Source organism: Eretmochelys imbricata, chromosome 1 (assembly GCF_965152235.1).
Source record: "Eretmochelys imbricata isolate rEreImb1 chromosome 1, rEreImb1.hap1, whole genome shotgun sequence".
Taxonomy (NCBI): domain Eukaryota; kingdom Metazoa; phylum Chordata; order Testudines; family Cheloniidae; genus Eretmochelys; species Eretmochelys imbricata.
Genome location: NC_135572.1, coordinates 221,034,776 through 221,062,202, shown reverse-complemented (window position 1 = coordinate 221,062,202; position 27,427 = coordinate 221,034,776). Strand labels below are relative to the sequence as shown.

General features: G+C 48.5%; 1 protein-coding gene across 1 annotated transcript in view; it reads left to right on the top strand.

Annotated features, from left to right (window-relative positions):
* The first annotated feature begins 796 nt into the window (after positions 1 to 796).
* LOC144269313 (scavenger receptor cysteine-rich type 1 protein M130-like) overlaps positions 797 to 27,427 on the top strand; it is a 71,674-nt gene continuing 45,043 nt past the window's right edge. The window contains exons 1-5 of the mRNA XM_077824958.1: positions 797 to 916; positions 1,139 to 1,176; positions 2,604 to 2,695; positions 6,207 to 6,521; positions 21,483 to 21,797. Of these exons, the coding sequence (XP_077681084.1) occupies positions 797 to 916; positions 1,139 to 1,176; positions 2,604 to 2,695; positions 6,207 to 6,521; positions 21,483 to 21,797 (880 nt within the window). The remainder of the gene's footprint in view (positions 917 to 1,138; positions 1,177 to 2,603; positions 2,696 to 6,206; positions 6,522 to 21,482; positions 21,798 to 27,427) is intronic.

Below are 27,427 nucleotides of genomic sequence, written 5' to 3'. Positions count from 1 at the left end.
ATATATCACAGTACAGGAGTAAATAGGAAATTGAAACAACAGGAAATGGTACAGCACCCAGTCACAGGGACAGAAGCAAAATTTGTATTACTCCCTCCACCCCCAACATACACACATGCATTCTCTATGTGGGGCAAAGCCAAGACACTTCCTGGTTTAAGTCATACCCTAAACTCAGTGCAAGTCATGAAGCCCAGTAGCAGGACCCTATGGATATTCTGTGCTTTCTGGCAGTGGGATTTAGGAGGTCTCAGGACTTCTCCCCAGACTTCTAACCCCAGATCAGTAGTGTCACAGGGTGCAGTCTGGCACAGGCCCCCGTGGTGTGGAAATGTGGCCATCCTGCCTCTGTTTCCCCTCTGTCAGTTCCCTAAGTTCTTACACCCCAGAGGGGGCAGTTAAGGTCCCCTGCCTTGGGGCAGTTACACCACTGAAATGTATCCCCTTCTTCACCTTCACAGCAGAGATCTCCCACCTGCTTCATCAAGCCCCTCCCAGCTACACAGGGGCAGGACCTCACCACCCCACATGGCCCTTTCTGAGGTCTCCACAGCTACTCCTCATGTCCAGACTTCTGATCCCGTCCTCTCACCTCCCAGCCACAGGGTCGCCTGCCCCACTCCTCGGGCTTCTGCTCCAGCTTCCCTCGGGTAGGGAGCTCTGCTGGCCCCACTCCAGACACGAGACTCTGAGCAAAGATCTGCCCCAGGACTTTCCCAGCCCCTTCCCCGCCACTCGCTGGGCAACAATCCCTGCCTGGCTGTTTCTGTCTTGCTCGTGGGATCAGCCACGTGACATGGTCACCCCCAAGGAGCTGCAGGACCCACCCAGGACACCTGTTCTGAAGGGGACGGCCTTGGAGCAGCTGTCACAGCACCGCCAGCTCTGGCAAACTGCTCCTGGTGATGGGATTTTGGTGCGGTGGGGCCCAGTCTCCAGATAACAAGAGAAGCTCCAATCAGCTAATGACTTTGAGCCTTTGATTGGCTACCTGCCTCACTTGTCCACCTCCTGGGGCAGAAAAACCAATCAGAGCTGTTGCAAGGAGAGCTCACCCCCTCTCCCAGTAACATTGCCAGCACCTTCTTCCATTATCAGTCAGTTCTTCAATTCTCTGACCTGTGTTCTGGTTATTCAGGGTCAGGGGCTGCACTGTGCTGTACTGGCCCTGGCATGGTGAGCCGCTGACAAGGACTGTAGTTAAGGCAGAGCTGGGGTAGCTGCCGCATGGTTCCTGGTCTTTGCCGCTCTCTGGATGGGTGAGAGAGAACTTCCTGTGCTGAGTCAGAGTTCTCGCCGCTCACCAAGATGGCTTCTGGCTGGGGAAATGCCATGTTGTTCATTGCCAAGGAGCTCACACTGTGGCAGTTTGGCCTTCCTGAGGTAGGGGCCGCAAAGTGCCAGAGATGCCTGCGTTAGAGCTGTTTCCTGCAAGGCCGCCTTTCTGTTTGGTACCACAATTGCTGCAATGGGCTGATTTCAGATTCCATTCTAAATGCCTCTGTTAGGCCTGTTCTAACACACACCTACACGTGGCTCTTTCAGGCTGGATTTTACCTTTGATTGCCCCCTCCCCCAGCTGCTTTTCCACTCAATGTCGGCTATGTTGTTTTCCTGGTTAACTTGCTGCTGTCTCCTGGGAAGCTCGTGTCCTAAGGCCAAAGTGCTGCTCTTCACTGTAGAGAAGAGACGGGTTTCAGCTGCATGGACTATTGTGGAGATTCTGTATTCAGACAGATGGAAATGGCCAGGACCCTGCGATTCTCTCTTGCTCCCAGACTGACTAATGCAGCCTGTGCTGCCTGGAGTTACCACACAGGGCAGTCCTAGCACTGGCCTGGGCAGAGAGTCCTGGAGTGGGTTGCTACCTACACTATGGTATGCGAGATGGTCACTCAGAACCTAGTCAGTCAGTGTTAAGAACAAGCTCTGACACGGTGAATGGGAAGCCCTCTGAGACTCTGCTGCCACTGATGGTCACCACTGAAGAAGGAAGCTCCATGACACACTCCTACCACTAATGTACCACTGCCATTCAGGAAGCCCTGAGCAGTCTGGATTCCACAAAGGGAGCAGGGGTTGGTCCCTTCTCCTTTGGATACAGCTGACCCCAGTGGTAACATCCCAACTCTGTGGTTTTAGTGGCCTAGCTACAATTGGACACACACAGCTCTGAGGGGTTCAATTTTAGAGGTTTCTTTTTTTCCACATTTGTTTTCATAATTAGTTTGTCAAATTAGCAGCATTCTAGGCTCTAGAGTTATTTAACTAATCAGACAGAATCATTTTTCACAGAGTTCTGCCCTGCACCAAGGAGGGCAGTTACATGATGATCCGAGACTGAAGCAAAGATGACATCAGAAGCGGACTCGTCACTCATATATGGTAAGAGCTGGAGTTTTAGAATTGTATTGGATGTTTTAGTGGCATAAAAATTTAGATAAACTCTCTGATAATGTCTAAAAAGGTGAATATTGTTTCTATTGGTTCCTTCTGGCAGCTGATGCCAGCATCTGAATCTACATATTTCCCTGCCACTGCTTTGTTGTCACTTGTCAGACACAGAGGAGCCCTGGCAGAGTGTTTCCGTGCTGGCTGTGCAGTGTCAGGAGGGGACGGCAGGTCCGTCTGGCAATGAAGGGACATCTCTCCACTCAGCTGCTTTGGCTTCTCCTCTTTCTTCAGGACACCAGGGGTAAGTGCCTGCTTTATTTCACTGGATGAGCTGGACAGACGAGAAGTAGGAAGAAAGTTTTAATCCACTAGAAATAGTGTTTTATTCCAGAAGTCAGTGAAGCAAATGGAAAGCAGGCAGTTTGGGTTAAAGTAAATTTGTGTTTCTGATTATCTCCCATTGGTTATTCTGAGAGAGGAGGTTTATATATTTGCAATAATCATAGATTTGGCCCTGTCACAATCTGTGTGCTTTATAAAATACCCCAGTCTTGTAGCACTGTGAGCCCAGAGTTGCTTTTAGTGAACTAATGGCTTCAGTGCTTAGAAATTCCTGATAACTAATCAGAAGAAAAGCAGAGTGGGCTTCTATATTATGACTTCCAGCCTCATCGCCCGTCCAGCTCTGTGCCTGTGTATGGAACCTGTGAATAATTCCAGATATACACTCCATGCCATTTAAAATAACACCGCTGTCCTGTGTGCATCAAACGTGCCGGGCCAACTTCAGCAGGGTTTGAATGATGCACTTCTCAGGACACTGAACTGTTCAGTAACAGCCTATTTCTGTGAGTTGCTGCAGTCTGAGACGCTGCTGTTCTGTAGCTGCAGTGTGAACAGGTCGAAGCTAAAGATGAAAGTCAGATTTTAGAAACCTCAAATATTTAGCTAGAGACAAACTGCGGTACCACAGCTGGTAGGTAGAGATCGCAGATAGCTCTGCAACGTCTCTGTGCCTCGGAGGTTAGGTGCTGAGGAGTCCGGAGCAAGGACATTTTCTGAAGTGGGGGTTTGTACCTGAACTTCCCAAGAAATTCACACGGAATTAGCTGGAGTTTGATCTCATGATAAAACTGACCTTTACCAGAGTGAAAACGCAGAGAATTCCACTGGGATTACTGGGTAACCAAATCTCCATGGCATGCGCCATGTGAAACCATGGGGCCCTATTCTCCCTGCAGGGTGGAGTGATTCCCATTACCTACAATGGGTGGAACTCGTACCCTGCAGGGAGAGAAGGTGGCCCTGGACTCCATTGGTCAAAAGTCTGGTCAGAGTAATAATAGAGGCTGGTTTCGACCTTCCTTTTCTTGTCTTTAAATTTGACTCCATGTGGAACAGGAATGTCCCTATCACACTTGTGTCCAGTTAAAAGCTCATAACCCAACAGACCATGAGAATGTTTATCAGCTGGATTTAAAAGCAGCTTAGAATGGCTGCTGAACTCCTTGCCACCCTTCCTCAATAATGGGGCACTTTACAATTCTACAAATGGACACCTACGAACGGGCTGGATTCTGATTCCACCCAAAAATTTCACAGTGGTGAAAACGACACTCCAGCAGGTTAACGTTTTCATCTTTGATTGTCAAAACTTTTGGAAAACAAAAAAAATTGCAGCAGAACACAAATGGTTTTGTGAAATCGTTGCCCATCTTTCCTCCTGCCATTGCTGAGCCCTCTGTGACAGGAGCAGTCCCAGGGAGGCCAGTGTAGTCAGTGGGACAACTCCTGGGAGTTCCACAATCTGGACTTAAATAAAAAAGAGTCTCAAGGAGGGAGGGGACTCAAATACAGCCAGGGACTACAGCACAAAGGGATTTAAAAACAACAGGGACATCTTAAAATCAACCCATCACTCTATAGGAGCTAATGTACATTATAAGCTCCCTTCCAACAAAACAGTTAAATACGAACTTAACATTAAGTACATGAGTTAGTTCCCTGTGACGAACAGCCCTTGCTGGTTCAAGGCCATAAAGAGCACAGGGCAGATGTAACATGATGGTGGCTGCAGAAATCAGAGCGCAAACACGCTGCAGTGGATATGCCCTTCTGGGAAAGGCACTAAGAGGAAATAATAATAATTAACCCCCAGTCACTGCTGTGGTGAGGACACCAAGGAATACGAGTCCACAGTCTCTGCCCCTGTGTAACTTACAGATGGTTCTATGGTGAAAACCCTGCACTGGGAATCTGGCGATTAGTGTCGGGTTTTGACTCTGCCACAGATATAGTGTGTGACCTTGGGGAATCTCATTTCATTTCTCACTGCCTCAGGTTCCCTTTTTGTGAAAAAGGGAACAATACCTACCTGTGTGATTGAGGGTGGAGAGATAATGTGGGGATAAAATTCACCAGACAGAAAAAAATGTTAAATAAATGAAAATGAACAAAGTAAACTCTTTTGTCCCAAGCCCAACACGTGGGTTCCCGCAGAGTGGGGAAGGGTCGGAAGAGACATCAAATTTCTTAATCTTACTCAGTGTCACAGAATGAATCCCCTCAACAAAAGGGATGTGGAGGTGGGTCCAGAGCTCCTGGACTTCCCATAATAGTCACTATGCTCTGGGGAAGGGGTTTGTTTTCACCATGAGATTATATGGAACAGTGTCCCCCCCCCACCACCACACACACACAGCTCCCCATCAATATACAGCTGTAATTGCAGCTAGTGGGAGCCCTCTGCTCTGAGGGTCCTGATGTCCCCTGACTCCCAGGATGGAGTTACAGCCCCTGTTACTGGAGAGGGAATGTGCTTTATGAAAACAGAGTATAAAATACTCATCACAGATAAATCTGCAGTTACATTTTGTAACCAGCAGGTAAATGCAGATGGGGAAAAACATTTTTTTCTAATTCCTTATGAGAAAGATTTGTAGCAAGCGGGAGGGGACAGTTCTGGGAGGAGCAGTGACCGGGTCAGAGGAGGAAGGCAAGTAGCAGTGAGTGGCAGAGGACTGCATAGGGGGCCATGACACTGAATGGGCAGAGCAGCAAGTCTGAGGGGAGGGGGAGCAGGATAGTGGGATATGTCTGGCTCTCCATGTTATGTTCACAGCAGAAACACAGAGAAGTTAGATAAACATATGAAATACTCTTTCTGGAAGGTTGCAACGTAATGTGACTCTATTATTTAGAATGCAGAACCCTCACACACAAGAACCCCAAAACAGAGAGAGACAAAGCAGGCTGCTCAACAAGTCAGAGAGGCACAACTTACCCCACCTAGGTTTAGGTGGGCTCTCTGCAGTCTGTCTGCTGAAGGCCCGGACTGCCGCTTCCTTACAAAGTGCTTGGTTCCTAGCCTGCAAACAGGACCAGGAAGTCCCTTAATCTTAAAGTGGCAGCAGGTTGTCATTTTAACAGTTTTCAATACACCACACTCCTTTCCAGGCAGGAGAGGTTGCTGGAGATGTTTGGAGGAGCTGGTGCCAGGGAGAGGTGGGGTGGGGGAACATGTTTTCAAGTGAGTGGTGGGGGAGGAGGGTCAAAGGAAGGAGGTGATGGGTTGGTGAGGGAGGGAAGGATTCTTTGAGGGCACTGCTGCTGTGAAACACACAGCAGTGACGCTGCTCAGCCAACACCAGCCTAGAGAGCTCTGAGGGGAGGAGATACCTCATGCTGCCTCCCCAGTGACAAGCCTGACTGGGGGATCAGGGAGTAAAGCCCAGGGCCCTTGTGTGATACTGTCCAAGACAGAGGGGATGGGCTCTGCGCTGTCTGCAACTCTGCTCTTTGTCTCTTTGAAGGTGCTGATGAGCTGAGGCTGGTGAATGGAAGCAGCCCCTGTGCTGGGAGAGTGGAGGTTAAACACCAGGATCAGTGGGGGACGGTGTGTGATGATAACTGGGACATGGAAGATGCTGAGGTGGTTTGTAAGCAGATGGGATGTGGATCTGCTGTCAGTGCCCATGGCCGGTCTTATTTTGGAGAAGGATCTGGACCTACTTGGCTGACTGTAATTGATTGTGATGGTGACGAATCAGCTCTCTGGGACTGCAGACATAGCGGATGGGGTAAAATCACCTGCTATCATTATTACGATACTGGAGTGATCTGCTCAGGTAAGAACTCGGTCAACCTGCCCCTGTAGGAACCTCCCCATAAGGGAGAGGGCACTGAACCCAAAGTGTGTGACATTCCTGGTGACTCAGAGCTGGAGGGTGCCCTGCACTGAGGTCTGTGTGGAGCTGACCAGTCTCTCCCTGAGCTCCCCTGGGCAGACTGGGGATGAGCAGGCTGTGCCATCCTCTGGGCAGGTCAGGCAGCTGTCATGGAGTAAGGATGAGGTGGGGGGCATCCCCAGTAACAGGTCTGTGCTGGTAGGTGCCTGTGTATGGAAGCCCAGTGTCTCCCCAGGGCAGCAGCAGCAGCAGCTGTGACCCTGCCTGTGGCTGCGGGAGCTGGGATAGGAGCCAGAGGGGTGAATGCTGTGGAGTTTCCCCAGAGTTCCCTGAGGCAACAGGGGAGGAGCCCTGAGCCTGACCCTGGCAAGAGGGAGAGGCCAAAACAGCTGGGGGTAGGTGCTGAGGGCAAAAACTGGCTACACTGTGCCACATGGCTATCCTCCTTCCCCGAATCCCCCCACAGGGTCAGGCAGAAAACTCCCACACGGTGTGTAGCTCTTTGTTCCGCAGCCTGCCTGGCAGCCTTTCCATCAAGGGTGAGGTAGATTTACCCCCCAGGGTAATGTCGTGGAGACTGCACCTGAATCCCTCTGCACTCTGCATCTGGGAAATAAATGTGTAGGTATAACCTGGCTTCATCAAAGCTTGTGCTGTTAAAATGGCTGTGTTTGCACACAGGTCTAAAGAGAGTGAGTACGGCCTGGTCTACACTAGGGGGGAATCGATCTAAGATACGCAACTTCAGCTACGAGAATAGCGTAGCTGAAGTCGACGTATCTTAGATCAACTTAGAATCACTTACTTCGCGTCCTCGCAGCACGGGATCGACGGCTGCCGCTGCTCCCCCGTCGACTCCGCTTCCGCCTCTCGCCGTCGTGGAGTTCTGGAGTTGACGGCAGAGCGATCGGGGATCGATTTATCGCGTCTACACTAGACACAATAAATCGATCCCCGATAGATTGATCACTACCCGCCGATCTGGCGAGTAGTGTAGACGTGGCCTAATGCACTCTTAAAACAGATCTGACACAATTAATACTAAGCCTTGGTCTACACTACAGAGTTAGGTTGATGTAAGGCCAATTTCGCCAACCTAATTCCATAAGCGTCTACACTAAAATGTAGCTCCTGCCAGCGTAACTTGCCTACTGCACCGACATAATAACTCCACCTCCATGAGAGGTGTAGCACTTAGGTCGATGTAGTTAGGTCTACGCAGTGTCAGTGTGGACACTGCATTGCTTACATTGACTGTTGCTGCCTTTCTGAAGCTGTCCCACAATGCTCCACACTGACAGTTAAATTGATGAACGCATGGGTGGTGGGTATGGCAGGCCAGGGGAAGCTGAGCTTCCCCAAATAGCCAGGCAGGGGCCCACCCATGCTACACCCCAAACCCCCTCCTGCTTCCTGCCACTTCCCCCTCGCCTCAGTCCAGGGGGGTTGCTTCTCTTCCCCAAGGGGGCTAGGGCTTGGGCGTCCCGGCCTGAGGCCCAGGACTCGGGGCAGGTGGGGCCCCTAGTGCTCAAGTGCGGATGCGCACCACCAACACAAGGAGCGTACTGTGGACACACAAAAGCGATATAGTTACTGTGGCGGTTAGATATTCACATAACTTAGGTCAACTACATTTTGTACTGTAGACTTGTCCTCAGTGTAGGACATTGGTCGCTGCAGCTGTCTGAACAGTGACAACACCTCTTTGTTCTGATTAGCTCAGTTTGCATCTCTCTGCAAATCCCTGATCACCACCATTGGTGAAGTCACATTTGATCACTGGGGTCAGTGCTTTGTGTGTCACCCCTCACACCCTGCCACTCACTGACTATCCTCAGTGACAGGATCCCCAGAAACTGTGAGGGAGGTAACCCCTCCCCTGTGCCCTCTTGGCCCTGTGTCAGAACACAGGGGTCACAGTCACCATCAGCCCCCTCCTTTCCCTCAGAAATATGCCTATCACAGTGGGGGCCTCCTCAATAGGTCCGAAAGTGGAGTAACTCTCAGCACATGGAGACGCATTGGTTCTCATCTCAGTCCTGTGCCAGGTTCAGCACAGGTGCATGGATTTACCGGGGCCGAGGTGAAGGGTCTCTCTCTGGGTTTCATTCTGGGTTTCCCGTGTGCAGTGAGCTCTGCAGCTTCAGTGTCTCAGCTGAGATGTAACTGACTGAGCTGCACCATCCTTATTTCCACTGTTTCTATACCTGAAATGCACAAGTGCAGAGAGGAGCTCCTTTGCGTAATGGAAGGAGCCAAAATTGGAGCCTGGCAGCCACACCCCCATTCTCTGCTATGCCTGTAAGCAGCTGCAGCTCTGTGCTTGTAAATCCTGAACATCTGGGCTTATTCTTCCTGCTTGGAGGATTTGGGGAGTATCCAGAGGGTACCAAGGAACTCGACCGGCTGTCTGGGAATTAGGCACAAGCATTTTCAGGGTAAATGCTGAATAAACGTGAAATGGAAACCTACTTGTCTGAGAAACCCTCATTCCATCCATCCTGTTCCAGTGTACCTCCTGTAACTCATCTTGGTACCGAAGCGACCAACGAGCCACATGTACCGATGTCCCCCCACAGTTATTATTGACAATTATTTACCTCAGGAATAAAGAATCGTTGCCCTGAGCTTACAGAAAAAGACATTTACACTAAAGGAAAAGATTCCTTGGCATTTTAAGTTCCCTGCATGAATGCTCAGTGTGTGGCCTTCATTTTGGGACTTTATCACACAATGGTACCACATTTGGTTCTTGGTAGATTGAGAGCTCTGCTCCCCAGACACAGCTGCTGTAAAGTTGCCCTGAGTCTGTGCTAGGGCAATGTTCACATGTACTAGCCTGCACAATGACCCTCCCCATCCCTGACAAGCACTGGCTGGATGTTGAAAGGCCCCACTTTACTAGTCAATAATCAGCTCAGTTGCTTTGCCACTTTCCCTCTCTCCCACCTCTCCTGTCTCTCCCATGGCTTTCACAACCTGCACCCACACAAAACCTATCTGGCCAATTACCTGTACTGCACCAAGGGAAATGCATCACAATTCCCTTCATCTACACACCAGGCAGCAACCCCTGTACACACCAGGAGTACAGGAGGGGAGCAGAGAGGCCAACACGCAGCATGGCGTTGTTAGATATTGTTATTGAATAGGATCCCTGTACACAAGCTTTGCACTTCTCTTTAGAGCAGCCTCATGGTTTGTCCGGTTTACACCATCCATTTACATCCAGGCTCTCATCTGGAAATAAGCACAGTATGGATTTTGCTAACAGCTCCCTTCTGGAGAGTGCCTCTCATCTCACAGAGCCAGCTGGTCTAGCTTCAACTACACCTATGTTTCACTGGCAACAATCAGCTTAGAGGTGGCAAGTGGGTGGAGTTGACTAGCGGTGATGTGTAAGGCCCACTTTACACCACAGTTACACTGGTGCAGTTGCCTACATAAAGCACTATGGAGGACAGAGACCTCTGTATGCACATAGACCTGCAGTCACTGCTAGAGTTGAACATTTCTCACACTATTTATTGTCACTGGTGCTCTCAGAGAGAGGAGGCCGTTGTTCATTCATTCAATGAAGGCCAGACTCTCCTTACTGCCTGTGGACAGACAAAAAGAAAAGGAGTACTTGTGGCACCTTAGAGACTAACCAATTTATTTGAGCATAAGCTTTCGTGAGCTACAGCTCACTTCATCGGATGCATACTGTGGAAACTGCAGAAGACATTATATACACAGAGAACATGAAACAGTACCTCCTCCCACCCCACTCTCCTGCTGGTAATAGCTTATCTAAAGTGATCACTCTCCTTACAATGTGTATGATAATCAAGTTGGGCCATTTCCAGCACAAATCCAGGTTTTCTCACCCTCTCCCCCCCAAAAAAACTCACTCTCCTGCTGGTAATAGCCCATCCAAAGTGACCACTCTCTTTACAATGTGTATGATAATCAAGGTGGGCCATTTCCAGCACAAATCCAGGTTTTCTTGCCCCCCCCTCCAAAAACCACACACACAAACTCACTCTCCTGCTGGTAATAGTTTATCCAAAGTGACCACTCTCCTTACAATGTGTATGAAAATCAAGGTGGGCCATTTCCAGCACAAATCCAGGTTTTCTAACCCCCCCCCCCAAAACACACACACACAAACTCACTCTCCTGCTGGTAATAGCTTATCCAAAGTGACCACTCTCCCTACAATGTGCATGATAATCAAGGTGGGCCATTTCCAGCACAAATCCAAGTTTTCTCACCCCCCCACCCCCATACACACACAAACTCACTCTCCTGCTGGTAATAGCTCATCCAAAGTGACCACTCTCCCTACAATGTGCATGATAATCAAGGTGGGCCATTTCCAGCACAAATCCAGGTTTTCTCCTCCCCCGCCCCCATCACACACACGCACACACACAAACTCAGACTAACACGGCTGTTACTCTGAAACCTGTGGACAGACAGTTTCGCATGTCAGTGACTGTGGAATTAAGTTAAAATTCACTAACAAAAATCCTCATTAATGCACCTAGTGGGAGATGAAGGCAGTCTGTGTTTTTAATGATGGGTTTAGCTAGGTTCCTGGGGCTCTGTATGCTAGTACCTCAGGGAGAGACACTGTACCTGGGAATCAGGGGTCAGACTCAGAGTGTGTGAGGCAACCAAGAGGGAGAGCGGAGAGACATTATTTAGAGTGATAGGTGCCGTGTCAGGTTGGGCAGGATAGCAGTTGTGTCTGGGTGGCCACCAGCCCCCTGCTCAGAGGAGGGGCCATGTCTGAGAGAAAGGAGCGGGGCAGAGTCAAGTGACTGACAAGAGAAAGCCTGGGAACACGTGCTAGTCTGACCATTAGGAAGTGAGATGCCCAGCACTGGAGAGAGGAGAAGCCAATTTGGAGCAGTCTGGAGACAGCTATGGAAAGGTCAGGACTGGCTGTGTGGTGAGTCCCAGACCTGCATGCAGGGTCCCCCCGAGAACTGGCCTCAGGGGAGCAACAACCCTCAGCCTGGGCCTTTCCCTCTTCAAGGCGACTCCTCGGTTAAAGAGTTTTGTTGTGAATATTCCCCACCCAGCCAGGCTGAATTAGCGCTTCATCTACCCACCACCACACGGCAAACTTTGCTCTGATTGAGAGTCCACACTGCCTGCATGCTGCGAGTTTGGTCTGAGCACTAGGGTAGGAGACTAAAGTTAGGATTTTTAGTAGTGTTATTGCAATGTGCACCTTGAGCCCTGCACCCCTTTGTGATGAGGGGAAATCCCGGGAGCAGAAGCAGCCTGACTCCTGCAAGAAGAGGATGCCTGAGAGCAGCGATCATCAGCCCCCGTCCAGAGACTGAGGAGTTTAGATTCATGGGAAACTAATGGGTACTATCAGCATGGGCACCAGTGATCCTGAGAGCAGTATTTTACCATGTTATGGTATATTTACTTCCTGTTTAATATAACTATTGTGTTGAATATATTATATGTGTCTGCTTTATTTCTTGGGAGTCTCTAACTATCTGGCAAGTAAGTAGGGGTTACCCTCTGGTTAGAATTTTCCTTCTAACTGCCCTGGGACCCTGCTAGGAAGGAGTGAAGAGGGTGGAAGCACTGCCAAATAAATTCATATGGAAAGAAAATAAGGAAGTTGCACCCTGCTGAGCTGGAGATGAGAATCAAAAGAATCCAGGCTTGGCCATCAAAACCTGTAAGGAGATTGGTGATAAAGGAGGTATTTGGGTGGATGGGGGTGCTACATAAGGATGAATGGGTTATAAGAGGATTTATACAGGGTAGGTGGTCCCTGTGGATAGGCTAGGACAGCTACCCTGGACCAGAGTAGGTGAGCCCAATCCAGCCAATTAAAGAGAGCTGGGCTTCAGCTGGCTCTGTAAAGGGCTGCTCGTAGGCAGTTTGGGAAGGTGGACTGAGACAGGCTGCATCCTGAGGAGGGGAAAACACACCAGAATGGAGTTAGCTCCTGTGGTGTATCCCTGCAACAAAGGGGCTAGGGGCTTAGGGAAGCAGCTAGGGGTCAAGAAGGGAGCAGAGCTGACTGAAGCTGGGAAGGTTCCAGGAGCAGCAGTGCCAGAGACCCCTGTGTGGGGTGGCCCTGAGACCAAGGTATGGGGAAAATGTTTGGTTTTTTTTGTATTGGTTTGCTAATCTCTGTTTTAAAATAACAAAACAAAACAAAAAATCCCATAACACCCCCACAACCTTGCAAAAGACTGGGTTTGGCAGTGCATTCTTTGGAGCTGGGGGAGAAGCATGACTGGGTGAAAAGGGTGTAAAGGGGCTGTGAAATTTAACAGGTGTGTGGTTCTTTCTGGGGACTACACTGAATATTTGAGTGTAGGACAGATGTAGGGTTGTGAGTATAGGCTGTTCAGTACCGTTCACCTAAAAACAAGTTGTATCTTAACAAAGAATATGCATTTGCTTCAGTGATACTCTCAGTCATGTACCCTATTCCCTGAGTGATATTTTCAAAGGCAAAGTGTGCATGTTTGTCCTATGACTATATTGGATCACAGCTCAAAGAGGGGAGTGTTAATGTTGCATGTGTGTGCGCACCTTAACGTTGTGTTTTCAGAGGTTTGAGTTTATTGAACTCAGTATTCTGGAAGAGCACAAGATACCTCTGGTCAACCTTACCCCTGCACTAATGAAGGTTCCTGTCAGTGAATTTCTTAATTTTTGGTTTTTTTAACAAATGAGAAGTATTTGTTGTCAGAGTCGGTGGTCATTTAGACACTTGTAGTTCTCACCTAGGTTTGCAGTTGATATGAACTGTAGCTAGGTAATGACAAAAAGACCTAACTTTTATATAGCCCTTTTCATCAGTAGATCACAAAAAGCTTTACCTCACTATCCTGTTATTCAGATGGGAAACTGAGGCACAGAGCAGTAAAGGGATTTGCTCAAGGACACTTAGAAGTACAGAGGCAGAGCTAGGAATAGTTGCAGTCCAGGGGTCTCTATACTAGGCCACATAGGAGCACTGAGGAATCACCAAGCAACCATCTGCCTTTGTACCTTTTGTCACAATGGAATGGGGATATTGGTTGTGCTTTGAAATGTGTGCAATGGGTATTTGCTAAGAGGGTCAGTAAGAAAAATTCCATCTATCCCAAAAGCTTGAAAGTCATTTATTACGTGGCTGTTACAGTAACTTCTACACCCCCTGCCCCACCAGTCTCTGTAAAATTTAGCCCTCCTCAACATGTCCAGCTCCCCCTCCCCTTCCTATCCCAGTAAGCCATTAGTTGGCACTCTAGAAGCCATTAACATGTAAGAAGTTGTTCCTTGATGTCTCCTGCCCTGTGCTGCTGCATAAACATATCACAGCTGCAGATCACTGGAGGGCTCCACTCTACCTTGGTTATGGAGCCTGAGCTACACACTGAGCTGGGCCCCCCATTCCCCTTACTCACCTGGGACTCCTTCCCCAGCCATGCCCCAGGCCAATCCACTCCAACTCCCTCCAAACTGCCTCTCCCTGCACCCACACAATAATGACAGGTACATTCACTAATCATTTCCTATATTTTAGAGGTGGACCAATTAAAGTGGAACAATTTCAACAGGAGACATTGAGAGCATTCCAGCCTGGAATAGTTCATGGCCTGGTGATTAGCATACTCACCTGTGGGTCAGGGATAGAGTACCTGAATTGAAGCCCCTGCTCCTGAGTCAGGATTCAAACCAGTGTCTCCCGTATCCCAGAGAAGTACCCTAATCATTGGACTAAACATTACAAGGGGGAGCACACACAGTTTCTGTATGACCCACAATGGACTCTTCTGATTTGTGACAAGTTCCAAACAGTTTCAGGGCTGAATCAAATGTTTTTTTCTGATTTTTTTGGTTTGCTGTCTGAAGCAAGACAATTACTGTCCTGGCTGTAGCTAGGAAACACGAGAGGGATGGAGGCTGTGATGAGGATCGGTGTGGAGGTGGAGAGGCTGAGTGGGTGTGACACTCATAACGTCCCAATGCCAGGAGGCAAGGGCCTCACTGGTATCAGGTAATGAGTTTCAGATGGCCTGACCAGTTCAGTGTCCCCCAATTCACTGAGGTCATAATCTGTGTCTGAGAGGTGGCATGTACAATATTGGAAAACTAATAAGTCACTGATATTCTTACACATTGTATGTAAGAAGTGTGTACGAGGGTTATGAGTACAGGCTGGAATAATGACTAAAGTGTGTTTTAAACCGGGCATGTCAGGGGGAGTTGGCAAACAGGTCTGCCAAAGGAATGTGTTTGCTTCTTTGACCAGCCTGGTCATCAGGTAGAGATGAAAAAGGTCAATTTGCATATTAGGAAAACAAAACTATCAAGCTCCAAGTTGGGGAGGAGACATCATGTCATCTACACACAGGAGGCGAGAGAAGCTTGGTCTGAGTTTTACTTAGAGTACATTGCAAAGGTTTACTGGGCTATACAACAGGGGAGCTGAACCTCAAGCAATAAGCAATTGAATCAACTGATCGTATATAATATTATGTACCGTATTACTATATTATGAAAGTGTATTGAGTAAGATCTTCCATGAAAGCCTATGCCACACATAATATCATCATGGCATCTATGTATTATAACTATATTAAGAATTATGGCTTCTCAGTGATATTGTGATTTAAAGTGTGTGTCCAAATAAAAGGTTTCTCCTAGGAAGGAGGGAAGGCAACTATCTACCTGTCCCCAGTGAAATTAAGCAAAGAGTCCCCCAAAACAAGGGAAGCTCTATTTGCATAGAATCAGCAGGGGGATGGGAAGTCCACAGGAAGGGAAGAACAGCGTAAGGTCATCCTACCTCTGGAAACAAGATCATTGAACTTTGGAAGATATATGCAAGAACAGAAACCATAGTTGCCATCCATCACTAGACAAACACAAGACAACAGTTGAAATTTGACCCAAGTGAAAACTAGACAATGGTTAGGCTGTTGGGGTACTGAGAGCACAATCTGTCATGCTGACCATGTACTCCCCTGTCTGTCTCCATCTGTTTCTTGTCCTTTACTTAGATTGTAAGTTCTTTGGGGCAGAGACTTTCTCTTCTGTGTTTGTATAACGCCTAGCACAATGGAGTCCTGGACCATGAGTAGGGCTCCCAGGTGCTATGATACTACTATTAATGTGCCTAGTATGATAAGTGCCTGTTGGATTTTACACAATATCTGTGAGACCCAGGTTGAAATCCTAGAGGATGGATGGGGGCAGGAACTGAATAACACTTCTCAAAATTATGGGAAGCCAGAGAGGGCCCCCCTGAAAAATGATCCAAGTGATTAAGGGAAGAGAGTGGGGGTGCCTTGTGCTTCTGCTAGGATGCCACAGGAAGTTGTAGCTAATGAACACTCTGTGAGCAAGGAAAGGAGTTTTGGTTTGATTACATTCTGAATTAATAGCATGGGGTGGGAGGTATTATGCCATTTATGGGCTGAGCTCTACCAGATTAAGGTTTTCAGACAAAATGGTAGCCAACAGAGGAGAGCAATAAAAATGATTAAAGGTCTAGAAAACATCAGCTAACAGGAAAGATGGAAAAAATGGGCTGGTTTAGTCTGGAGAAGAGAAGACTGATGTGGGGACATCCTAACATTCTTCGAGTACATAAAAGGCTGCTATAAATAGGAGGGCACTAAATTTGTTCTCCTTAACAACTGAGGATGGGGCTAGAAGTAAAAGGATTAAATTGAAGCAAGAGAGATTTAGATTAGACATTGGGGAAAACTTCCTAACCGTCAGACTTGTTAAGCAGCAGAACCAATTACCTAGGGAGGTTGTGGAATCTCTGTCGTTGGAGGTTTTTAAGAAAGGGCCAGACAAACATCTGTTGGGGTGGTCTAGATAATACTTAAGCTATGTCTACACTGCAGACCTTACAGCGGCACAGCCGTAAGGTATCCTGTATAGCCGCTCTATGCTGATGGGAGAGATCTCTTCTGACCGCATAATTAAACGAGCCCTAACAAGTGGCAGTAGCTATGTCAGTGGGAGAGCGTCTCCCGCCGGCACAGCTCTGTTCATACCGGCGCTTTTGTCAGTGAAACTTTTGTCAGTTGGGGGTGGTTGGTTTTTTTTCACACCCCTGCCCGACAAATGCTTCACTGACAAATGTGCCAATGTAGACATAGGTTTAGTCCTACCTTGGTGCAGGGGACTGGATTAGATGACCTATTAGGTCCATTCCAGTCCTACACTTCTATCATTCTATGGAAATAAACTCAATAAATTCATCAAAAAAAGTTACTGTCTCTCTAAGGGGTGTGAATTTTTCACAGCCATGACCCATGTAGCTAGGGCGACCTAAGTTTTAGGAGTAGACCAGGCCAAAGGAATGTGGTGCAAACTGAAAAACTTGTGTATTGAGGGAGAGCCCCACCAAGAAGTATTCACTCCTGAAGGTGATGCATCAGAAAGTGTTCTGCGTCCCCATCTCCTGTGGGATTGAATGCAGTGGGAAGGAACTGTGATAAGGTTGTTTGGAATTGTGCTCTCAGTATGGTGCATTCTCCATAGTTTGCAGGACATTGGAGCATTGGGGTTCAGTGCTTGGTTTTTGCAGCAAAAGGTGCTTTATCACAGTTATTTGCCTCTGCATTGTCTGCATCGTGTCCCTCCCAAGGGCTGTGCGCTCCATTCTGAGCTTTTGTGCATGCTCCAGGAAACCTTTCCAGCTGCTTTCAGGGCCATCTATTGGGATTAACTGTATGATCATGGAACAGATCATCTACAGGTTTTTCTTATTTTTCTTGAGATCTGACAGCCTCTCTGCACGCTACGACTCCCCTCTTCACACAGTTACAAGTGCACAGGGAAATAAGAAAAAGCACAGTCATTTATGGTCCCATTCCTCATCGTCTCCATGCCAACAATGATAAAATGTTCTTGTTCCCATAATGTCGGAAGGACTTTCCCATCTTCTCTTCCAACTCCATGGTTTCCTTTGAGATAGTAAGATATTCCCCCATTTATTTCCCATTCTACAGACCTTCTGTACTTTAGCTGAGTGGTGCACACACGTGTGTGGGGAGGAGGGGACAGGCTTTGTGTAGGGGAGTTTTTTAAAATTTGTATGGTTTGGACCTGTTGGGGGCTGGATGGATGTGTCTTTTCTTTTCTAGGGTGAGTGGAGGAGTGGCAGGAGCAGGTTAGTGACTGCTTGTGCCCTTCTGCAGGCTTTACTGACTACAGCTGAGTAAATCATTGATTTTTTTCAGTTCAGTGCCCAAACCAAAAAAACTGAAAAAAGAACTGATTCATTTAGAGCCCAAACTGAATGTTTTGGTTTTTTCTTGCAGAAACAAAGCATAAAAAAACTTTCTGATCTAATGAAAGATTTGAAATACGATTTTAAAAAGACATTTAAAAAGGAACAAATTTGGGTGGGAAGGGGAGAAATTTCAGTTATTCATTCAGCTGTACTCAGGACGGCTTGTAGAGAGGCACGTGCAGTTACTAACCTGCTGGAGCTCGTTCGCTGACTCAGTACCAGATTCAGAGCCACCTCACTTTCATTTTCTCTGACAGTGCCCTGTAGACGTCTGCATTCTGGTGACTCTTATCCAGAGGGAACTGTACACGCTTGTCTCCAGACAGGCCAATCAAGTCTTGGGCCTCTACATGGGTCCACGTGGAAGCAGGGGGGCCATGGTTGCTATGAGAATGTGAACTCACCTGGTACCGAAAGGAGGCGCTCCTGGCTGCCAGCCAGCATTTAACCAGAGAGGGTACATCTGGTCAAGATGACCCCAGAGCTGTGGAGAGAAAACAGGCACAAAGCAGGTTGATCCAGGTATGAAGCAATGCAGTATGGGACACTAGCTGGGGGACTGTCAGCAGCATTAGCATTAGGAATTATTTCACAGTAATCTTACAATGAACAAACTGTGAAGTGGAGCTACTCCTTCTCCAATGAGGATTAGTTACGGCAACCTAAGATGCCAAATAAATTGCTCTGAGAACAGGGTTCATGTGGACACAAGGTATTTAAGGCGAGCTAATTAAAGTTAATATGAGGTAACATCCCCTGTAGACAAACAATAAAGGTTAATTGAGAAGGGCTTCACACTGGAACCGGTGTTCCATGTGTCAGGCTCTGTTGGCGTGAGGCCGACACGTGAGATCCTAATTCCAAGCAGTTGGAGCAGCTCTGTTATCTGGCATCATGCGGAACATTCCCCTGCTTCCTTCCCACTAGTACTGTATCTAGTCTGTTCTAGACTATCTTCAATCACAGTGACTCGGTCACTTCCCCTTTGTGTCTATCCCACTCTACTCCTTCCACTGCTGGGGACTTATTCCTCCTCTCTTCTTTTTGCTTTTCCCTTCTGTACTCTCAGCCATTATTTTAGTATTTTCAGATAATATGAATTATGAAGCTCCTCCCCTCCTTGTTCTCATCTCTGTGCACAGGGCCGGATTAAACTTTTGTGGGCCCAGGGCCAAACATATTTGTGGGACCCCATGGGAGCAATGGAACATGGTGCGGGGGGGTTGGTCCCCAGAATGAGGGGCTGGCCAGGGGCAATGGGGCATGGCAGAGGCGGCCCCGCTCCACCCAGCCCAGTGCGAGGGCACTATTTACAACCTGGCAATTGCCAGACACACAATGACCCATCCAGCTCTGTGCTGCCAGCATAACCCTTCCCCTCAGGCGTGGGTCCATGCTGTGTCACCCCCACCCTCTGCTGAATACCGGAAAACCCTCCTGATTCCCTATGGCCAGAACCCCTCCCCAGGCCTGCTATGCCCAGCATCCCCCCCCAGACCCTGCCACAAACGCACAGCACCCTGCACACCACAACCCTTGACCAGTGCCCTCCTGCCCACAGCCTCACCACAACTGCCCAGCACCCCACACAGAACCCCCACTCCCTAATGCCCCAACATGTAGAGACCTTCCCTGGCCCCTCACAGACCAGCACCCACCCAGACCCTCCAGAGACCCACTCCCCCATGCTCTGCCTCCCGGCCGCACTCACCAACCTTGCTGGGAGGCGACTGTGTCTGCCGGGCTGAACCACCAGTGCAGCCAGAGCTGGTGCCGGGGTGGGGAATCACTCTGGCCCCTTGGGAGTGGTGCGATCAGCCAGGCCAGGGCCTGCCCTGGCCGGGCTCCCTCAGGACTCTGCCAAGCCCCCCACACTGTCCCCCCTCCAGCTGGCTGAGACTGGCCAGGCTTCTGCACCAGTCCCAGGCAGCTCAGCTCCAGGGAGATATATGTGGGGCCCCACAGGTGGTAAGAAGCAAAGACTGCCTGGAGCTGGAGGTGCACTGCGGTCCGGCCAGGAGACAGAGAGAAGCCGGTGGGTGGGGACAGGGGGTGGAGAGGAGCCCTCGGTGGGCAGGCCCGGGGGAGGTTCTGTAATTCTCCAATGTACTGCTTGTGTCACTTGTGATCGTATACGGAACTCTACTTCTCTCTTCTGCAAGTTCTCTCCCAATGGAGCTTTCCTGCAGGACCTAGTTACCCCAGGTTCTTCCAGCCCCAGAACCAGATGAACACACACACACATTAACAGAGCATGTCTGAGAGGACCAGGTTAATCAGCACTCCGAAGCTGACCCCTTATATGTCCCTGGACACAGGAGACTGGGTCGAGCAGCACCTCCAAGCTGTCACCCTCCTATGCCATGGGCACCGCACTGGAATAGAGTATGCCCGAGCAGGCTGGGTTGAGCAGCACTTTCAATCTCCCACCCTTATATGCCCCTGGACTCAGCAGGCTGGGTCAAGCAGCACTTCCAAGCTGCCATCCTCATATGTCCCAGGTTCAGCACATCCCTATCCCCACTTTCACGTGACAATTGTTCTGGTAGTAACTCACTTGATGAGCAAACCCCACAGGATTTTTGGGTGCTGCAGGGATCTTTAGCTTAGGTCAGAGGAGTGTTGCTGCACAGTGAATGAGGAAGCCAAAAAACCACCAATGTGGGGGGTGAGGAGTGGGAGAAGAGGAAGAGAGAGAGAGCGAAGCAACCAGCTTAACCATGAACATTATTTATTGCCAGGTAATAACCATAGGGGAGCCAAACAAACCAGTGATAATATTAAATCTAACTTAAATTTGATTATAAAAGTCACGTTTAGAAAACTGTAACTGATCACACAAGTCAGGGTCAGAAGGCTATCCCGAGAGAGAGAGAGCTGGGTTCTTACCAATCCATGAAGCTTGAATTGATTGGGGTTCCCAAGTGATGGTGGTAACTGAGGGTCCGGATTGCTGGAGACAGGCAGAGCCCCCAGCACGATCAGTCAGGAGAAGATGACGTCCCAGTGAAACTGTTCTGATGCCTGTATCCAACATCTTCATCACTGACTTCAGCGTGGGTAGGGGGGTTTATAGGGAAACAACAATGGTTCAAGGGAGTACACTAGATTTGTTTATGGGTAAACTGATGGCTCAAGGGAATATACCAAAGTTGTTGTGTTCAGGCTAGACAATAGGGACTGCTCATTCCTGGCTGTGGGCGGCGTTCCTTGTAGGAAGCTCACAATGCAATTAGGGAGCTTCAGTATTTTGGATACCAAGAACGGATTTATTATTAGAATTGGTCTGATAATTTCTGAGCTGGGTGTGTGCAGGCGTGGGTTCATTAACATCTGGAGCAGAGATCCCCCATCATTTCTTCTGATCGGTTTTGGTTCAAGCAGAGGCTGCAGGAGAAGGTCTTTCATGAGTCAGACAGGCTGAGTACTGCACCCTGATTCCCCAAGAACACAGAGGTGACAGGTAACAACAGGAACTGGCATATGGAGTAAAGGGCTCCTGCTTATTTAACAATGTCTTTGCTCTTGAGAGAAGAAGGTTCCCTTCATTTCATCCCCAGGAAGGCCTGGGGAAGGTTATGGGATGTCAGTATAACCAACACTCACTGATGGATGCGTTGACTCTCTAGGTCGTATTGAGGTCCGGCTGGTTGGAGGGGACACTGCCTGCTCAGGACGTGTTGAAGTCAAACATGGACAAATGTGGGAGACAGTCTGTGATTCACACTTGGATTTCAACACCGCTTCTGTTATCTGCAATGAATTAGGGTGTGGACAGGCTGTAGCCACCTTGGGAGCAGCTCACTTCGGAGAAGGTCATGATCTGATCTGGAAGGAAGAGTTTCAGTGCATGGGGAATGAGTCTCTCCTTCAGAAATGTCCCAGAATGTCCTGTCCTAACGACACATGCTCCCACGCTAATGATATCGGCATATTGTGCTCAGGTAAGAATTCAAACTGATGAACCACTAGCTGAGCCCCTCAGTCTCTTTTCTCTCACATCCACATATCCCTAATGTAAACCCACATCCCAGAAAACTTTGCATTTTTGAAAGTTGCTCCAAAGGATTCCTGTCTGCTACAGAGGGTGGCTCCACTCTTCCACGACCCGGGGGAGCCAAGAAGAGATAGTGGGAAACCCCATTATCTCTCTCATATTCCTCTCTATTTCAAGTGTCTCCAGTAAATGGGGACAGTTCTATTTACCTTTCTCCTGATATAAGGATAGGGTCCCAGCAGAGCTCTGATTTCCCTTATCCTCCACTAGGGATGCATGTTCTCCACTGCTGAGCACTCTCCTCCCTACTCAGATACATCTGTAAGGGGCAGGGTCTAGTGGTCAGAGCACAGAACCAGACACCGGGAAACAGGGGTTTTATTTCCAGTTCTGGTTCTGTATTCAATAATGCCTTGTGCCCCAGTTTCCCCATTTGTGAAACAACAATTAATTTCCTACCTCACAGAGTGGCTGTGAGGCTTAACTTCACTTGTGTTTGTAAAGTGCTTTCAGGCACTTAAATACATAGTGCTATGTAGGGGCCAGGTGTTATTATTTTAAAACTTTCTTGATGGAATTGGAGCAGTTGTGGCCACTTTTATGTTATTGCCCTGCAATGGGGGCTTGCTTTGTGCCACCCATTCATACAGATCTGATTATTAGATACTAGCTGAAAACCCACGCTATGGCATGGGTGTAATTTGTAAAGTCCTGTGAAGCAAGAGTGGCTGCTGGAAGAAAATATTAAGCAAAAAAACATAGAAAGAATATGAATGCAAAACATGTACATTGTCAAATTGCAATGTAGGCACATGTCACTGCTTTGTCTCATATCATCTAACCCAGATATACCCACCTCCCTCCCAGTTGTTTTTTTTAAATTACTTAGGACAGTTAATGTTTTCACGGAATTTTGAACCACCCGTTTCATTTTTGTTGAAAGCATGCAGCCATTTTCATTCTGAGGCAGACATCAATTGAAAGACAAGTGCTTGACAACTTGAGCGCCTGACAGCTCTCTCTGATTTGAAAATGAGACTTACTTATTACCAAGGTGCCTTTCACCAAGCTGAGTCTATCAATGTATCAATACTGTATTTATTGCTAATTAAGTTGTCACCCTGGTCTCTTTTTGGACTTTTTAACTGCCCTCTATTCCCCTGCCAGTGTGTGTGTGTGTGTGATAATTTCAGGTTGAAAAGTTAACCTTGTAATGCACACACAAAACACCCCTCTCCCTGGCTGCTCAGCTGGAGACTGCAATTGCCCTCTTCTCACCCCTGAGTTGGGAAACTGCCCTTCATTTCCTCTTCACCCATCGCAACACTTCCCTGCCTCCTGCTGCCCTGGGACACCACCTAGGACCCAGCTACATCACTTCCCTGACTCCCCCACTCCCCTGCCTCTGCGGCAAGCGGGCTTCTCTTCTGCCTGGGTCCCAGCAGGAACAGTTTCCCAACTTTGCCCTCCCCTGTCTCTTGCTGCCCCAGGACCCTCTCTCTGCTCTAGGGACATACACGAAGGCAGGGCTCAGTGGCAGGGCAGGTCTGTGTCCTCAGCCCTGAAGCTCTCGCACAGAGCTTGGTCCAGCCCTGAAAACTGGAGTGTTAGAGGAGCTTCTTGTGTCATCACAGCAGCTCCTCTGATGCTTTTGTAGGCAGCCAAATCCCATTACTCCCAATCAGCTTGTGAGATCTGGAAACATGGCAAGACTGCCTTCCCCGACTGCTTGGAGGGGACTCCCCACCTCCACCACCAACCCAAGGCTGGGGATCTGCCACCTAATCCCCTTCATTTGTCACTCCCATTGCTGTCTTCTGCAGCCCCCTCAGCCTCCCTGCACTTCACATCCCCCTACGTCCCTCTCAACCTCTCTTCCACCTCCACCTCCAGCTGCCCTCTGCCACCCACGTCCCTCTGCCCCCCGCAGCCTTCCTCCTGCCCCACATCCTTCTCCATGCCATTCCACTAAAACCCATAAATCTGCCTCCTGTCATCCCCCGCCTGGTTCCCTGCTCCCTGAACTCACCCCCCGCAGCTTTCACAGGGCCTTTGCTGCTCCTGGAACACGTTTATCCCCCTCAGCCATAGAAGAGCAGCCATGTTTCCTGTGGGCTTCAGTCTCATTGAAAACAGTGGTAGGTGGTAGCCAACTTTACTCAGGGTGCCCTCACTCTCACATGCCAACAGACTGTAGGCAGATGGCGGCATCTCGCTGGTTCAGCCCTACTGACAGTGACAGGCGATGGCACCATTTGGAATAAGGGAAATTCAGAGTTGGAAGTGGCTTATAACTTAAAAGTTGGATGGCAAGTGACCGTGAATGCCAGTGATGAATGAATCTGGTGATATTCTGAAGCAGAGGAGCTCTCAGCCAGGCTTGTAGCTTCTCCCCGCATTTCATGCTGACTCAGCACACATCCCAGGCTTCAGAGGGACACAGAGTGACATTCCTGGGATCTTCTCATATGGGTAACAAAGGTCACCTTCTTGTCAGGGCCAGGATTTTCTCAGAACACAAATCTAAATGGATGAGCTAAAAGAAGGGCGGGGCCACCTAGCGAGGTGCCTTTCCCAACATCACTGCAAATGGCAGAGCCTGGAAAGGATCTGCACTGCCCACTAGCCTGCCTGTGAAACACACCATGGGCCAAAAGCCCAGTCCACGGCAGCCAGCAGGATAGCCTGTCACTGTGTCAATGAGGAGATCTGGCTGGCTGGCCATGATTATGCTGCCAGGTTGGGTATTAGGATGGGCTGGGGGAAATGGAAAACAGAGAGGTCTTTTTCCTGAAAAGGGAAGTCCTGGAGAGAGGAAGCCAGGATTGGAGAGGGGCTGCCTTTCTGTATAGGGTGGGGTTGCCACCTCCAAGGCACAGAAAAACTGTCCCATCTGTTGGCAGGCCCAGATCCCAGGGGCGGTGTGGCTGGTCTGTGGGCAGGACCAAGTCCCAGGTCTAGGGGCAGCATGGGGAGAGGCTCAGTGCTCAGAAAGTTATGGGAGGTTTGGTGGGATTTGGGGTTGGGAGTGTGGCACTGCTCTCCCATTGACTGGTGTCCGCCTTGGCACACTGCACACATGCAGATCAGGATGAGTGTGCCAGCCGGGAGGCCATTGTGTGTTTCCAGCTATGACATGCTGTCAGGGTTCCTTCCCCACTTTGAACTCTAGGGTACAGATGTGGGGACCCACATGAAAGACCCCCTAAGCTTATTTCTACCAGCTTAGGTTAAAACTTCCCCAAGGCACAAAGTCTTTGTCCTTGGATTAGGTAAAATGCTGCCACCACCAAGTGATTTAACAAACAATCAGGGAAAGGACCACTTGGAGTTCCTATTTCCCCAAAATATCCCACCAAACCCTTACACCCCCTTTCCTGGGGGGGGGGGGGTTGAGAATAAACAAGATGAGCACAGACCAGCCTTGGATTTTTAAAACCCAAAAACCCCAATCAGATTCTTAAAAAAACCAAAAAACAAAAAACACCCAGAACTTTATTAGAAGAACAAAAAAAATAAGAGAACAACTCTGTAAGATCAGAATGGAAGATAATCTTACAGGCAGTCAGATTCAAAACATAGAGAATCCCTCTAGGCCAAACCTTAAGTTACAAAAAGACACAAAAACAGGAATACACATTTCCTCCAGCACAGCGAATTTCACAAGCCAAAACAAAGACAACCTAATGCATTTTCTAGCTAGATTACTTACTAACTTTACAGGAGTGGAGGGCTTGCACCTTTGTCTGTCTGTTCCCGGTAAAGGTATCACACAGACCGACAAAAGCCTCCTCTCCCCCCTCCAGATTTGAAAGTATCTTGTCCCGTCATTGGTCATTTTTGGGTCAGGTGCCAGCCAGGTTACCTGAACTTCTTAACCCTTTACAGGTAAAAGGACTTTGCCTCTGGCCAGGAGGGATTTTATAGCACTGAATACAGAAAGGTGGTTACCCTTTATATTTATGACACACGCATAGCTGCAATTCTGAGATCACTGCATGCCCAGGTGCATTTGTACACGGCTTTGAAATCCTGGCAACACCAACCCCTCCCCTGCCCCCAGCCAATAACACCTTTGGACCAGCAACTGGCAAGTCCACAGTAAAACTAGCCAGGCTACTGAAAAACCAGCCAGGTAGTATAAGGCTGGTGGCGGGAAGAGAGGGAGACCTCAGCCCCATGGTGCTCATTCCTACAAATTTCTTGCTGTGAGCTTCTAGTGATGATAAAGCTTTCACCTCCCCATGCCCCTTCCCTCTTTATCTCTTCAATGGTGTGTTGAACTCACTTTGGGTCTGATCCAGAAGTGGCAGCTGAGGGTGCTCAGCCTCTCACAGGATCCACTCAGCACCTTGTGGGATTATGCCCTGTACTTGGGGTCCCTCCCTTGCTGAACTCAACACTCTGGAGGTACCCAGGGTATCATTGGGTAACCTTAACTCTGCATTAATTGTTTTTTTACCATTTAATTCCACTCAAACTCTGCTCTGAATTCCCAATTTTACCCACAATCTCAGAACAGCTCTACAACTTGGGGCAGGGAGATAGTCACCAGTGTTTGCTTTTTAACTGTCCTCAGAAAGCCCCAGCTTGAGCACTGTTGAGTTGACTGAAGCAGTTCACAATTCTTAGAGTTTCTGTTTCAGTGCCACCAATGGAAGCCCCAAGCAGCTCTTCACCAAGGGATCCTCCTGGAGCTGGCAATAACCATGGGGCTTATCTGCTCTCCAGCTGCAGTCACTGCATTAGGTGTGGCTGTACTGAATGGTGGAGGAATACGCTGGAGTAGCTTGGGAGAGCTGTGGTTGTAATATGAGGAGATCTGGGGATTAGTTTGAGGAACATCAGAGAGCTGTGAATGTGATATGAGGAGAATTGGGCTTGAGTGCTCGCTTGTGTGTTATCAAAGGAAAGATGGGCATATGGCCCTTGAGGTTGCAGTCGGCATCATTTGTGTAGGCTGTGTCAGGAGCAGGGCACAGGGTTCATCTTGCCATGGGTACTGTCAGTAGTGAGTTGGGACATGAGAGCTGGGTGTGGATTTAATGATGGGTGGGGGAAAGTATATGTTTAGGTGATATCTTGTGTTGATGTGTCAATGGGTGGTAAAAGGGCGCTTGTTATATTTTGCAAGTGTGGTATGCTCTCGGGGGGCAGGCTCAGTGTTTGAGCATAGGGAAAGTGCAGGTAGTGCCTGTCTATTACAATGAACAGGCAGAGTGCGAGTGTGTGTTATGGGTGTTGTGAGGCATTGCTTGAAGATAGCAGAGTTAACACTGAATGGGTGTTTGTCTGAATTCTGTGTTTCCTGGTGTTCAGAAGTTTGAGTTTTGCTGAATCCAAAGTTCTGGAAGCGCATGTGCTATCAACAGGCAACCTTAACTCTGCATTAACAAAGATTGTTGCCATTTAATTTCCTAGTTTTTTAAACTGAAAGAGAAATGTTTGTTGGTAGGAGTCAATGATATTTAAACAGTTGTAGTTCTCACCTAGGTTTGCAGCTGATAGACTACTGCGACGAATAATCTAAAGACGTAGTTTTTATATAGAGCTTTTCATGAGTAGCTCTCAAAGTAC